The sequence below is a fragment of the Hemiscyllium ocellatum genome, chromosome 3 (assembly GCF_020745735.1).
Source record: "Hemiscyllium ocellatum isolate sHemOce1 chromosome 3, sHemOce1.pat.X.cur, whole genome shotgun sequence".
Lineage (NCBI taxonomy): Eukaryota > Metazoa > Chordata > Chondrichthyes > Orectolobiformes > Hemiscylliidae > Hemiscyllium > Hemiscyllium ocellatum.
Genome location: NC_083403.1, coordinates 102,291,018 through 102,306,559, shown reverse-complemented (window position 1 = coordinate 102,306,559; position 15,542 = coordinate 102,291,018). Strand labels below are relative to the sequence as shown.

At 40.1% G+C, this 15,542-nt stretch overlaps 1 protein-coding gene across 4 annotated transcripts in view; it reads right to left on the bottom strand.

Moving 5' to 3' along the window:
- lats1 (large tumor suppressor kinase 1) overlaps positions 1-5,715 on the bottom strand; it is a 44,088-nt gene extending 38,373 nt beyond the window's left edge. Inside the window, exons 1-3 of one of the 4 annotated variants that reach the window (XM_060852250.1) lie at positions 5,472-5,646; positions 4,446-4,665; positions 3,211-3,721 (exon numbers count right to left, since the gene is read on the bottom strand). In XM_060852250.1, the coding sequence (XP_060708233.1) occupies positions 3,211-3,567 (357 nt within the window). In that variant the 5' untranslated portion in view covers positions 3,568-3,721; positions 4,446-4,665; positions 5,472-5,646. The other 3 variants (XM_060852242.1, XM_060852264.1, XM_060852256.1) reach the window with 3 other exon arrangements.
- Positions 5,716-15,542: the final 9,827 nt, after the last annotated feature.

Here is a 15,542-nt window from a genome sequence, read left to right as displayed (position 1 = left end):
TATGAAGATAGTGCAGTAAAATGGCACTGAGGAGATGATCAGTCATGAGCAAGAATGGTGTGGTGGGTTTGATGAGCTGAATGGCCTTCTCCAGTTATAATCAACAAATTTAGTAGTGTCAGTGTGACTAGGTTACTCCTATTGAGTGAAAAGGTATTCTTTCTACTGCACAAATGAGCAATGTACTATATGAATTTCAGAAGCAGAATGACGTACACTTTACTTCCTAATATGTAGACAGAATAATGACTATACTCAACCGGCCTGTGCTCGCTAAAACTCAGGACAGAATTTCCAACATTAGATGTGATTTAGTTAAGGGGTTGCTGAACAAATACTGTGCAAAGCATGTTTACGATTCGAACTAACTTAAGATCATAAGTTAAGCCCAAATTGTGATTCACTTTTGTTTGCTAGAAGCTACGTACATCCATATGGAGCAATCTGCCCTCTGTAAACAGAAAGAACTTGTCCAGGCTTTGCTCCTTTTCAAGCGTTAAGGGCTAAGAGATCCCTGATGCATTTTCCATTGCAATTCCTAAGCTAGTCAATTTGCCGCAAGAACATCAACCTTGCTCATGCAGTTTAAATTACCAAAATTGAAAGGGATTGCAATCTTGCATCTGTTCTAGTGAATGCAAGACAAAAATTTCATCAGCAGACTCGCCAACTTTAAGGGCATTCAAATGGTCATTGGGTAGGTATATGGATGAGAATAGAATAGTGTAGGTTAGATGAGCTTCAGATTGGTTTCACAAGTCAGCGCACTATCCAGCGCCGAAGGGCCTGTACTACGCTGAATTGTCTGATGTTCTATCAGCATTGTCTCTTTCTTTCAGAAATATTATTGAAGCATTATCAGTACCCGAACATGCACCTAGTGACACTCCAGATGAAAACAATCTTATTCCACAAATAGGAGACAAGAATTTTTCATGATTCAAATTAACCTGCCCAAGAATCACAACAAACTTTGTGTGAAGAAAGGAGAAAGGTGGAGTTAACTTTTACCTCACTTATCAAGGACTAAGACACAATATTTTTACAATATCTAAGTAGGGAAAGCAGGTCATGGGAGGTTGCAGCAGGATCTTTTATCTGAACTAGATAGGTCATAGGAGAATGTAAACTCGGTGATCTATGTCCATGTTTATTTTGTCTGATGTTGCTGCTTCAATCAAGCTTCGTTGGACATTAGAGTCACATGAATCCTGATAACTGAAGGGTGGCTAATGCTGTACCTTTGTTTACGAAAGGTTGCCGCTCTTTAAGTCTGACTTCCATTGTGGGGTAAATTTTTGGAGGTGATAATAAAAGATAGGATCTATGGACATTTAAAAGAGCAAAAATTGATGAGGGATAGTCAGCATGGTTTTGTGCAAGAAAAATCATGTGTCACAAACTTGATTTAGTTTTTTGAGGAAGTTACCAAAAAGGTTGATGATGGCAGAGCAGTAGATGTTCTTTATTTACATTTTAGTAAAGCCTTTGACCAGGTTCCACAAGGTAGACAAATCAGTAAAGAGAAAGTAAGGACTGAAGATGCTGGAAAGTCAGTTGAAAAGTGCAGGACTGGAAAAGCACAGCAGAATGGGACTCAGGATGAGCTTGCCAATTGGATACATAATTGGATTAACGGCAGGAAACAGAGAGTAACAGTGGAGGATTGCTTTTCGGACTGGAGGCCTGTAACTACCGGTGTTCCACAGGGATTGGTTCTGGGTGCTCTTTTGTTTGTCATTTACATAAATGATTTGGATGAGAAAACAGAGGGCACAATCAGTAAAATTTGCGGATTACATCAAAATTGGTGGCATAATTGACAGTGAAGGAGGTTTTCTAAGATTATAAAAGGATCTTGATCAAATGGGTCAACGGGCTGAAAATGGCAGATGAAGTTCAATCTAGATAAATGTGAGGTATTGCATTTTGGTATAAAAAGGGTAAGGTAGTGTTGTGTTGTACAACAGAGGGACCGAGGGATGCAGGTACATAATTATTTCAAGTTTGCATTTCACATACACAAGTTGGTTTAAAAAAGTGTTTGGCACACTTGCCTTCATTGCTCATTCCTTTGAGTATCGGAGTCAGGACATTATATTGTGGTTGTCTTGGACACTGGTGAGACCTCTTCTGGAATACGGTGTCCAGTTCGAGTTGCCCAGTTATGGGAAGGATATTAACAAGCTGGAGAGGGTTCAGAAGAGACTTACCAGGATGTTGTCGGGTATGGAAGGTTTGAGTTATAAAGGTTGAATAGGCTGGGACTTTTTTCACTGGAGCATAGGAGGTTGAAAGGTGACCTGATAGAAGTTTATATAACAATGAGAAGTATAGATAGAGTTAATGGTAATTATCTCTTCCCCAGGAAGGGGAATTTCAAGACGGGGGCAAATCTTTAAGTTGAGAAGAGAAGATATAGAAAGACACGAGAAAACTCTTTTACACAGAGGGATTTTTGCTTGTGGAATGAACTTCTTGGAAAGCAGTGATGTGGGTACAATTACAATGTTTAAAGACATTTGGATTGATACAGGAATAGGAAACGTTTGGAGGGATATGGGCCAGGAGCAGGCAGGTGGGACTAGTTTATCTTGGCATTATGTTCGGCACGTAACAGTTGGGCTGAAGGGTCTGTTTCCATGCTGTCTAACTCTATGACAGGGGCCTTTTACATGACTTTGCCTATCAGGAAACCAGTAACAGTCCTCCATACTTGAAAGCAGATATCCATGATGGTGAAAGATGTTTATATTCAATGTGACACAACTGCAGGACTACCGCTGTCTGCGATGCATGGGATTTACTTATGGTAAATGTCTCTTTAACTTGCTAACATCTTGAAGCAATCAGATGCTGCTTGCACATAATGAATAAAACTGGTTGCTGCATGGGGTTTAATGGGTTTAATCCACAAATCCTGTAAATTCTTAAAAATAACAGGGAGGCTATAGATGAGATGTCACTCAAAGGCGGCCAATAGTGGAGGAACACAAAAGCAATTAAGATTCATGACTACTGGCACATCTCAGAAATTTCCAAATTTACTGGCCAATTGGCACTTAGTATTAAATGCTGTTACTGTTCTAACAAGAATTCTCTCTTTGGCAACCTTTACATTGGAAATTAAAAATCTGTCAAGAATATAGCAATATAATTTACACAGTCTACATGGATGGAATTTATGATGTTCCACTTATTAAATCTCACCTCATCAAACCCTGCATTTACTAAGTCCTGTAACATCTGCTTGTTTACATCCGTGGAACCACGGACTGAAGAACTGTATTCATTTGAAAACGGCAACAAGGAGTTCCGGATCTCCTGCAGAGCCTTTTGGTAAGTTACAAATTTAAGTGCATTCCGGCCTTGTTGTCTTGAATCTTCTGTGCTCAATTTCATCACACTTTGATCAGGGCTCCCAGCATCCCCTGATGGTTTGGGTAAATGCCTGAGACTTTCTCTGATTTCCTGCAACATCTGGCGGCTACTCCCAGAAAAGTTGCTGGCAGGGAATGTTTTTGGCCTCATTTGTCTATGTCCATCAGGCTTCTCTCCTCTCTTCATGAAGGTGTTGGAAAAAAACCAACTAATCTTGGCTCATTTACAGAAGCTGAAATTCTAGCAAGTTACAGGATATCTTGGCTTTGTGTTAGATATCCAAGATCCTCAGCTGCAATGTTGTTTTCTGCTCATCTGTGCATTTACAAGATCCAGCTAACTGAAATGAAATAAGCAAAGGCATTAGGTCAAATAAATAAAATTATCCAAATATTTACCACTCATAAAACAGAATCTACAAAACAACTAACTGAACTTCAGACTAATAAATGCTAAACCAAAAGTCAAGCTCACTTCTAAAAAAAAAATAAAGATTCCTAGTGGTCAGCATTTTTTTCACTCTCTGAAAGAAAGCATCTCATGTTTTAAGATACCTCAAAGGAAAGACAGACAGGTGCTATATATCACACTTTGTGGGAACGGGGGCACTGCACCTTTCCACATAACAGCAGTAGTTAATTCATATCAACTGGGAGCAGAAACACTTTTTCTTTACTCTATGTAACCCAAAGACCTGGAAGCCAAACAAAATCTGCAGCCTCTCCCCAAGATCAATCTGTGACAAACTTTATCTGTTGGCTTCAGAAACATACCACTTTGTAAAGAAGCAATTCTACACTAGCCAATTCATCACATGTTGCATGTTAAGAGAATAATATGCAAAATTAACAGGAATCATATCTGGGCTACTCAACTGTTTCATCTAGCTGGGACAAAACAAAATGTATATGGACATTTTCAATACCTTTACAGCAAATACAGTTATCATGGAGACAGATCATGAAAAGCAAAGATACTATTCCACTTTGAACAGCCAATTTGCACCTTAACATACACCATCATTCACAATATGGATACTTGGTGACTATCAGTTGGGAACTCACATTATAATGAAATACAAAGTTTCCACATTGTTCTATAATTCCAATCAGAAGCAGAAAGCCCATTTACTTTTCACACACGATCAGTCCTGACACAGAACTGTGCAGCACAGGAAGAGGCCCATCAGCTCAACATTCCTGTGCCGGCCTCGATATATTCTAAATTAATCCCAATCTGCACATAGTCTATTTCCCTCCATCCCCTGCCTTTTCACGTGTATATCTAAAAAGTTAAAAAAAAACAAGATTATTAGGACCTTTAACTATATTGCAGTGTTTGTCTTTTAAACAAGGCTTTTATGAATGTCACATACTGATTGAACAAAATTGTGGATTACCGTCTACAGCTTTTAAAGGTTGTGCAAGCTGTGTACCATTAAACTGATACAAAGCAAAACAGGATAACATTCATACAATTGCTCAAATTATACAAGTTCATTGCTTTTTATAAATCTTTTGGAAAATGGTCAAGTACCACAACCTTAAATATTAATTCAGACTCGTCTATCTGCCATTAAGGTAGTTAATTTAAGAGAATAGCTGGATTGTTTTTCCTAGAGCAGAGGAGGATAGGACGTGCACAATTTAGCAGCGTTCACGTTAAATAAATAAGCTGTTTCCCCTGGCTGGGAGGAACTACAACCAGTGGACAAAGATTTAGAGTAACCGACAAAAGAAAGACGAAGAAAAAGTTTAAAAGTTTATACAGCGAATAATGATGCTCTGGAATATATGCTGCCTGAAACATTAGAGGAAGTAGACTGAATCATAGCTTTCAAAAGGGAAGTGGATAAAAACTGGAAAGGGAAGAAATTGCGGTGTTGAGAAATGAGCAGAGGATTGGGACTAATTTGATCATCTTTTGATAATTCAAAAATACGACGACCACCAGCAAGCACTACACCCGCCCATGCAGTCCCAGCTGTCTCTTAGGTACCAGGCCTGCGACAAGAGGCCGGACCCAAATCCCAAGCCTGCGGTGGGAAGCTACGCCTGCAAAGAGAGGCCGGGGTCTAAGTGTCTTCCTACCCACGATCTCTCCTTTAGGCCCCACGGCCATTTTAGGCTCGGGATCTTCTTGCCAACTCATCGCCAATTGCGCCGCCATCAAGGATCGGCGACAGGCACCCCACTCTCCTCAGTCGGAAATAGGTAAATAGCAGAAAATCTTGTCTCATTGCCGTGGTCAGCAGCCTATCCCCAATCTACCTACCCCATAGAAACCATAACACCACAATGGCCGCCCGTACCCGCTCTACTCTCCGAAGCTCAGCTCCTCCCGCGAGATCATAGGCACGGCCTGTGTGTACATGTATATCGCCCCCTCAGGCCAGGAGGAGTCATTGCTGCCAACTCCATCAAGGTGCTTGGTGCGAGTTGCCTGTATACATTCGCAGCAGTAAGCGAAATCGCCATAGTGCAAGAGAGATAATAAAGGTGCTGTCTCATTAGATACAGATGACTGCTTGTAGTTAGCCAGAGGGGAGAGGTTCAGAAAATGGGACATTCCTGCTAGTCTCAGCCAGTAAAGAAATTGAATGCACATCGTTAATGTTACTCTGCATCGCCAATCAGGCAACTGACACTCCTTTGAGACAGAACAATTCTACTTTTCGCATCATCTCAATTTTGCCCTGACTCCTGTGTTTAAAGTGCTTTAGGCTTTAGAATCGAAACACTGATATCATACTTTTAATTTCACTAATTTTCATGCATTTTATGAGTTGGAATGTTGGTAGGATAGAGTTTTGTTTAAAGTGAAACAAAATTTGTTTTAACTGGATTTCATTGTATAAAAATTCATGACACACTGCAGGGTTCTCGAAACACATTGTTTGAAAACCACTGATCTATAGCATTGAACATGGCCGGTTATATTCTACATTTTAGACATTCCAGAATAATTGTACAAGAGTCTGAGTTCAGTGCAACAGTAAGGTAAGGCTGCATCATCAGAGGATTCAGGGGATAAATTAAAACAAAGGAAAAGCCAGTGAACTATAGATATCAGTGAGCCTGACATCAGTGGTGGGCAAGTTGTTGGTCAGGATTCAGAGGGACAGGATTTACATGTACTTGGAAAGGCAAGGACTGATTAGGGAGAGTCAACTTGGCTTTATGCAAGGGAAATCATGTCTAATTAACTTGATTGACTAACAGAGGATTGATGAAAGCAGAGCAGTGGATGTGATCTATATGGATTTCAGCAAGGCATTTGACCAGGTTCCTAATGGTAGACCAATTAGCAAGGTTAGATCTCATGGAATACAGGGAGAACAAGCCATTTGAATACAAAACTGGCTTGAAAGGCGTGGAGGGTTACTTTTCAGACTGGAGGCCTGTAACCAGTAGTGTGCCACAAGGATTGTTACTGGGTCCACTGCTTTTTGTCATTTATATAAATGATTTGGATGTGAACATAGGAGGTATGGTTAGTAAGTTTGCAGATGACACCAAAATTGAAGGTGTAGTGGACAGCAAGGTTCCCTCAGAGTACAACAGGACCTTGATCAGCGGTGCCATTGGGCCAAGGAGTGGCAGATGGAGTTTAATTTAGATAAATGTGAGGTGTTGTACTTTGGAAAGGCAAATCAGGGCAAGGCTTATACACTTAATGGTAAGGTCTTGGGGAGTTTTGCTGAACAAAGTGACTTTGGAATGCACATTCATAGTTCCTTGAAAGTGGAGCTGTAGGTAAACAAGATAGTGAAGGAAGAGTTTGGTATGCTTGCCTTTATTGGTTAGTGCATTGACTATTGGGAGCTGGAGAGTTATGTTGCAGCTGTACATTAGTTAGACCACTTTGGGAATATTGTGTTCAATTCTGGACTCCCTGCTATATGAAGGATATTGTGAAACTTGACAGGGCTCAGAAAAGATTTAGAAGGATGTTGCCAAAGTTGGAGGGTTTGAGCTATAGGGAGAGATTGAATAGGCTTGGACTATTTTCCCTGAAACATCGGAACTGAGGTTTATAAAATCATGAGGGGCATAAATAACATACAATTTAATATTTAATTCAAGAAGAAACAACTTGGGTTGTAAACAACTATTTATTTTAAATACAGGGAATGACAATGAAATGAGGATAGAGTTAGCAAAAATGAATTGGGTATTCAGATCAGCAGGAAAGACAGTAAGTAAGTAGTGGAAGATATTTAAGGAGGTAATTCATGACTCTCAACAAAAATACATCCTAGTAAGGAAGATTATAAGAGAGGGATAATGTAACCATGGCTAACCAAGGAAGTTAAGGCAAGTATTAAGTTGAAAGAAAAAGCACAGAAAGAGTCAAAAATCAGTGAAAGCCCCAAAAACTGGGATAAATTCAAAACCCAGCGAAAGAGCATTAAAGATGATAAAGACAGAGAAAATAAATTCCAAAGACAAACTAGTGAGGAATATTAAAAAATGACAATAAGAGCTTATTTAAATAGATAAAAAAAGAAGCGAGAGGTCAAAGTGAATATAGACCCCTTAGAAATCAAATCTGGGAGACTGTTATGGTGAACAAGAAGATGCCAGAGGATTTAAACAGACATTTTGTATAAGTCTTTATGTTGGAAAATACTTTTAACATCCCATTAATACTGTGTTGGAACTGTGCCTTTAAGAGGAACAAAGAGCAAAAGAATTAAATCAGATTGAACATAATAGTGTAAGGTATAAATGAAATCAGAAGAAAGGGATAAAGAGAGAGAATAAAGGGATAAAGAGACAACTTTTGAACTCCAGAAGTTGGAACTGAAATGTGAAAGTCGACTTAAAATGAGAGAGGTAATGATAAAAAGTGTGAAAAGCAAACACATCATAGCCAAAGGCCTAGTGAGGATCTGTTTCAATCTGACCAAATATTGCCTAAGTTTGATGATCAGGATGTAGAAGCCTTTTACATTTCATTTCCGAAAGTGGTAAAATAAATGAAATGGCCACTGACCATGTGGGTATTGTTCAGCAAAACAGAATTGGTAGGTAAAGCGAGTGAGGTCTTTGTGTCACTCCCAGAGGAGGTATCTGGAGAGTGTGATGAGGTGACTATGAACTAGTACCATAAACCTACAGCCAATGTTTTAGAAATCTGAGGAGGGAACCTAGTCAAATGTACATTGAGTTTTCAAAGATCAAACAGTAACTTTAATATATGGATAAGGGCATTGAAAATAGATCAGACCGTTAAAGAGACTGTTATTTTGGAGGAATTCAAAAATTCACTTCCAGAAGTAGTGAGAACTCAAGTAATCAGAAAAGCAGAGAGTTAAAACTGCAAGATTAACAGTGGAAATGGCAGATGATTATGAGTTAATTCAGAAAGCAAATTTTGGTTTCTAAACTCAATTTCAATCTGTGAGGGATCGAAATTGAGGAAAAGGGAAACCCTCAGGTGGTAAAGGAAAAGGAGGTCTCATTGAAGGTAGTGAAGATAGTTTACCATGGGTTAAAAAAGAAACCCATGAGGGGAGGAAGAGAAGTAAAAAACCTTAGGTGTTTTCACTGCAAAAAAGGACACATGAAGTCACAATTTTGGTGGTTCAAAAAAAGGTTGGGAAGATGGATGTGGGAAAACAGGATAAGCCAGTGAGTTTTGTTAAAGTGGTTAAGGAAATCACAGTTGAAGCAAAAGAGTTGCAAAATAATGTACAGGCTGGTCAGGGGTTGGTGAATAAGAAAGTGCCAGATCTCTCTAAAGAATTTACTTGCATAGGAAAGGTTTTCTCATAAGTAGCAGGAGGAATGTGTAAAAATTTAAAAATTTTAAGAGACGGGACCAAGTTGATCTTTGAATTTTAGAGATAAAGAGATTCAGAACAATTGCAAGAAAAGCTGTTAATATGTGAAATTCACTACACAAGCCATATCATTAGACATGGACAGATGGCCCCATAGGATGTGACAACAAAGGTTAATGGGGAGTTTCCTATACCGTCAACGAAGAGGTAAGTACTACAATTTCCGAAACTGAGTGGTTTTATTGAAAATTCATACCGGATTTTAGCAGTGTAGTTGCTCCACTGATCAGCCAGTTGAACTGCAGAAAATTCCAGTGGACAGATTAGTGTCAGAAGGCATTTGACAGTTGAAAGTAGTGCTGACCACGGTTTTGATTTTAACAAAGAAACAATCTAGTAGCAGATAGAGGACACAAAGTTTTTTTTGCTGCATAAGAGAGAGCTATATGTATCAGCTTTAAACCCCAACTTCACTGAAAGTAAAGCTAAAACCCTAAGTCTGTGTGAGCCTAACTTCATCAATTCAGACTTCATTTGTTTGATTTCAGTTTTGCATTCAGTTGAAGTTGGGGTTTGAAGCTGATAGACACAGTTCTTACTGATGAAGGGCTTTTGCCCAAAAAGTCGACTTTCCTGCTCCTCGGATGCTGCCTGACTGGCTGTGCTTTTCCAGCACCACACTCTTGGTTCTTGCTTCTCCTGCAGCTAAAAAAAACCTTCTAGTTCTCTATCTGCTGCTTGACTGTTTCTTCCAGTGTTTCTTTCTCCTGGACTGAAGATAGTATGTGAGAAAAATCTATTTTGCTGAATTTGCCTTTGCCAAGGGTGTGTTTATGAGATGCTGCAATGTTGGAACAGCTGCATAATATTTAAACATGTTATTCTGTTAACTAATTCAATGGAGTTAAAGTTATGCCAATTTTTCTTTTTTTTTCGTTTGTATTTTAACTGTGTTTTGCTTAAAGTCTAGCAGTGAATCAATTGAATCACATCTGGAACACACTTGCCTTAAAAGAAGTTAAAAATTTGTGTCTAAGTAATCTCCTTGATACACTTTGACGGGGTTTGGTCTGATCAACAACAATATCAAGGAATATGAGAAGGGATTAAGTCCTATAACATTTGTTAAAGTAGTAGTATCAGACAAACTAATGGGGCTAGAGGCAGATACGTTCCTGAGCCCTGATGGCTTACATCCTAAAAGAAGTAGTTTTACAGAGATTGAATTACTTGTAATTTTCAAAAATCATTGGATTCTAGAGAAATACCAGTGGATTAGAAAACTGCTAATGTGGCATCCCTATACAAAAAAGAAGGCAAAAAGTGGAAAGCTATAGGCCAATTAGCCTAATATCTATTGTTTTGAAAATGTTGGAATCCATTATTAATGAAGTAATAACAGAAAATCACAATCTAATCAAGCATAACTATATGAAAAGGAAATCATGTCTAAGTATTAGAGTTTTTCGAGAAAGTCTCAGTTAGAGTGGATAGAGTGGAACCCCTGTGGATATGTTGTATTTGGACTTTCAGAAGGCATTTGACAAAGTACCTCACAAAAAGTTAAGTCATGAAATAAGAGCTCACAGTTTTGGAGATAGTATATTGGTGTGGACAGAGAACTGACTTATGGGCAGGAAACAATGACTCGGGAAAAGCGGTTCTTTTTCAGGTTGGCAACCTGTGACCAGTGGGGTTCTAGAGATCAGTACTGGGACCATAACTGTTTACAATATATATTAAGGACTTGGAGGAAAGAAGTAAATGCACTGAAGTCACTGTAGATGACACAAAAATAGATGGAAAGGCAGGTTGCAAGAGGGATACAAACAGCATACAGAGAGATATTGATAGTTTAAGTAAGTGGGCAAAAAGTTGGCAAATGGAGTATAATGTGGGAAAAAGCGAAGTTTTTCATTTTGGAAGGGAGCACAAAAGAACAGAATATTATTTAAATGGAGAAAAACTAAAGAAAGCTGCAACAGAAAGGAACTTGTGCATAAAATACAAAAATCTAACACACAGGTGCAGCAGGTAACCAGGAAGGCTAACAGAATTTGGCCCTTATTTCAAGGGAGTTGGAGAATAAAATGAGGGAAGTTTTACTGAAACTGTACAAAGTGCTGGTGAGAATGCATCTGAAGTGCTTAAGCAGTTCTGGTCACCTGGTTTAAGAAAACTTATCATTTCATTGGAGGAAGTTCAGAGAAGATTCACTAGGAAAATCCTTCGTATGGAGGAATTATCCTGTGAGCAACGACCAAACAACTTGGGTCTCTTACTGGAGTTTAGAAGAATGAGACTTGATCCATTGAAACATAGGATTCTTAAGAGGCTCGACATGATAAAAGTTGAGAGGTTGTTTCCCCTCGTGGGAGAGTTTAGGATCTGAGGACAGAGACTCAGAATAAAGGGGCAGCAGATTGAGGCTGAGATGAGGAATTTCTTCCCAAAGGTGCTTTGTCTTTGGAATCTTCACCACAGAACTGTGGAAGCAGATTTATTGTGTATGTTTAAGACTTAATTCTCAAGCAGTGTGGGAATCAAAGGTTACAGGGAAAACACGAAAGTGGATGTGAGGATGTGGGAACAGCAATAATCCTATTGAATAGCAGAGCAGGCTTGAAGGGCTGAACAGCATATTGCCATTTCTTGTGTTCTCACTAAGGCAAATAGAATATTAGCCTTTATTGCATGGGTGTTGGTGTAAAAAAAGGAAAGTCTTGTTGCAACTATACAGTGTTGGTGAGGCTGCACCTGGAGCACTATGTATAGATTCTCATGCACCATTGTGGTGCATTGTGGGCGGCACGGTGGCACAGTGGTTAGCACTGCTGCCTCACAGCGCCTGTAGACCCAGGTTCAATTCCCGACTCAGGCGACTGACTGTGTGGAGTTTGCACGTTCTCCCCGTGTCTGCGTGGGTTTCCTCCGGGTGCTCCGGTTTCCTCCCACAGTCCAAAGATGTGCGGGCCAGGTGAATTGGCTAAGCTAAATTGCCCGTAGTGTTAGGTAAGGGGTAAATGTAGGGGTATGGGTGGGTTGCGCTTCGGCGGGTCGGTGTGGACTTGTTGGGCCGAAGGGCCTGTTTCCACACTGTAAGTCTAATCTAAAAAAAAAAAAAAATTTATGGGCAGGATAGTGGTTAGCACTGCTGCCTCACAGCACCAGAGACCTGCGTTCAATTCCCGCCTCAGGCAACTGTCTGTGTGGAATTTGCACATTCTCCCTCTGTCTACATGGGTTTCCTCCAGGTGTTCCCACAGTCCGAAAATGTGCAGGTTAGGTGTATTGGCTATGCTAAATTGCCTGTAGTGTTAGGTGAAGCGGTAAATGTAGTCTGGAATGGGTCTGGGTGGGTTGCTCTTTGGAGGGTTGGTGTGGACTTGTTGGGCTGAAGGGCCTGTTTCCACGCTGTAAATAATCTAATCTAATTTCATGCTTGCACTGACACAGAAGTTCCTATTCCCTTGATTTCACCTTGTGCCCATTGCTTTGGTTATGGGTCTTGCCCAGTACAGGAGATCCCATTACTTGCCCTTGCTGGGCCTTTCCTGCCACCCCCTTACTTTCTCAAGATCTTTCAATTTGTGACATTGGCCATTTCAATTTCTCTACTCCTTTCACTTGCTCTGACTGTCTCCCTTTGAATATGCAGCATTTTATTCATACAGGTTCAACAATAACATTACCATCAAACCTGCTCACTAGGTGGTGAGGGGTTTGACAGTGATCTTGTATAAAGGAGAAAACCTGTTTTACTTTTCTTGTTAAGTGGAGATTGTTACAACAAAAAACACTATTGTAAGTGTAGGAACCTACTGCGGTTTGATTTTATCCTGGGTACTAGTCAAAGGCATATTGGAAGTTTTGGTGACTTTCTTAAAATCTTCACATTTGTTGCAACTCCAGGAAAGGTGCCTCAACTTCCAACCCAACATTCTCCTCAAATAAGTATTCTCCTCATTGTAATAGTGGTCCTAATCAGATTCATACAATTTTCCATACTTCTGCTTTCACTTTTCCTCTTATCTTCATCTACTCAACCTACCAACCTCCACATCCAATCCACCAACATTTTTTTTCATGTCTAGTATGAGACATTGATCAAACATACTTTCCCTTGCAAGTGAAAGGACAGCACAAGGCTACGTTTGATGGTAGAGAACAGTGATATGCTTCCTGAAATAATTATATGGTGGATTTCCTAGTGACATGGCATAATTCCTTCGGCTATATTTTTCTGCATGTACCTTTCCTTTCACTTTGGGTTTTATTAATCGCCTCTTTCTGATTTTTTCTTTTACCATTGTCAAAAGCCATTAATATATTGTGGTGCTTTGAATCATTCTAAAACTTAAATTTTATGTCACCCTTTTTCTGTAAGGGAGTAGACAAACATCACAACTAACTGGTGGTGTCACTGATGACACATATCATGGGACTGCACAGATGGCACAGTTATTTAACCTTGTCATTTTCTGCTCCTTGCTGGACATTGTCTGGCGAAGTGTTGGGCAGAAATAGGGATTGTGATGCACAGTTATACCATGACGGCATATGACAGGATCCATTACCCAGCTGGTCATCTTTCCTTTGTATGTTCATCAGTAAACTTATGACAATGCCCCAGCAACAAACCCTCCAGCAAAATGTGCATCTCCACAGTTGATACACATTAGTTACCATGTGCCATATCAGATATCATTTGGGCAAGGGGTTGGAGGATGACCACGGTGTAGTACTGGCTGTAGTACTATGCCAAAAAATAAGTTTAAATGAATATGGCAAAGTACTTGCTTTTGAAGAGCAGTCATTGTTGTACAGTCAAACATGGTAGTCAATAAGCATTAAGTAACAACTGACAAATAACCGGTCTTTGATGTAGCCCAGGACACCAAGAGACCTCTCTATACTTTTCGTCAAATATGGCCATCTCTATGGCTAGCTCCCAGAAAGTCATTTCCGACAATGTGAACAATTCTGAGTGCCTTTTCCAAAGCTGTCCTGATGGGTTTGCCATCTTGCACCCTGAATTTATCAAAGATTCTTTTGTCTATATCCTAACCCATACCCAAATCACATGCATCCACTGTCATATTCTCACTCCCAGTTCAGTAATGCCTTGATTTAAAAATTATTATCCTCTGAATTAAAACTCCTCCCTATTTTTGTGACATCCTTCAAGACTACAATATTCAAAACTTTTTAAAAGAGTTCCTCCAACTCTGGACTCTTATCAATTAGTGGTTACATCTTGAGTTATCTACATCCTTCCCCACAAGTTTGGAAGGTCCCTTTTTAAACCTCATTCATGCGCTTAAGATATGACATAAAATATACCTTTTTGGTCACTGGTCCAGATGCCTCCTCCTTGTGCTCAGTGTCACACACTTGTTAGATTGCACTGTTCATGGAAGAGCTTTTGGAATGTTTTATTATATTAAAGACACTATAATAAATGAAGCAGTTGTAAATAATGTGTTTAATTCCTAGAATGGGGTTTAAACCAATGATGTTGACTCAAAAGGCGAGAATGTTGTAACCTAAAGACTTGGTATGGGTGATTTTCTACCAGTTGAATTATTCAACTATCCCACCTCCATCGCCCCTCCCCCTAGTCCCTCCTCCCTACCTTTTATCTCAGCCTGCTTGGCTCTCTCTCTCTTATTCCTGATGAAGGGCTTATGCTCGAAACGTCGAATTCTCTATTCCTGAGATGCTGCCCAACCTGCTGTGCTTTGACCAGCAACACATTTGCAGCTGTGATCTCCAGCATCTGCAGACCTCATTTTTTACTCGAAGATTTTAACCTACTGCGAATCCTCTTACAAGGATGCCTTCCTTGAAGAAGCTCTCTTCCTCCCTCTACAAGGATTTCAGTGAGTCCCTCTCTCACTGCACCCCCCAGGTCATCTCCTCTGCACAGAAGCTCTTCAGCCACGTTCTCAAACAGACTCGTTACCTCCTTCCACCTATCCCACCTCCATCGCCCCTCCCCCTAGTCCCTCCTCCCTACCTTTTATCTCAGCCTGCTTGGCTCTCTCTCTCTTATTCCTGATGAAGGGCTTATGCTCGAAATGTCGAATTCTCTATTCCTGAGATGCTGCCCAACCTGCTGTGCTTTGACCAGCAACACATTTGCAGCTGTGATCTCCAGCATCTGCAGACCTCATTTTTTACTCGAAGATTTTAACCTACTGCGAATCCTCTTACAAGGATGCCTTCCTTGAAGAAGCTCTCTTCCTCCCTCTACAAGGATTTCAGTGAGTCCCTCTCTCACTGCACCCCCCAGGTCATCTCCTCTGCACAGAAGCTCTTCAGCCACGTTCTCAAACAGACTCGTTACCTCCTTCCACCTATCCCACCTCCA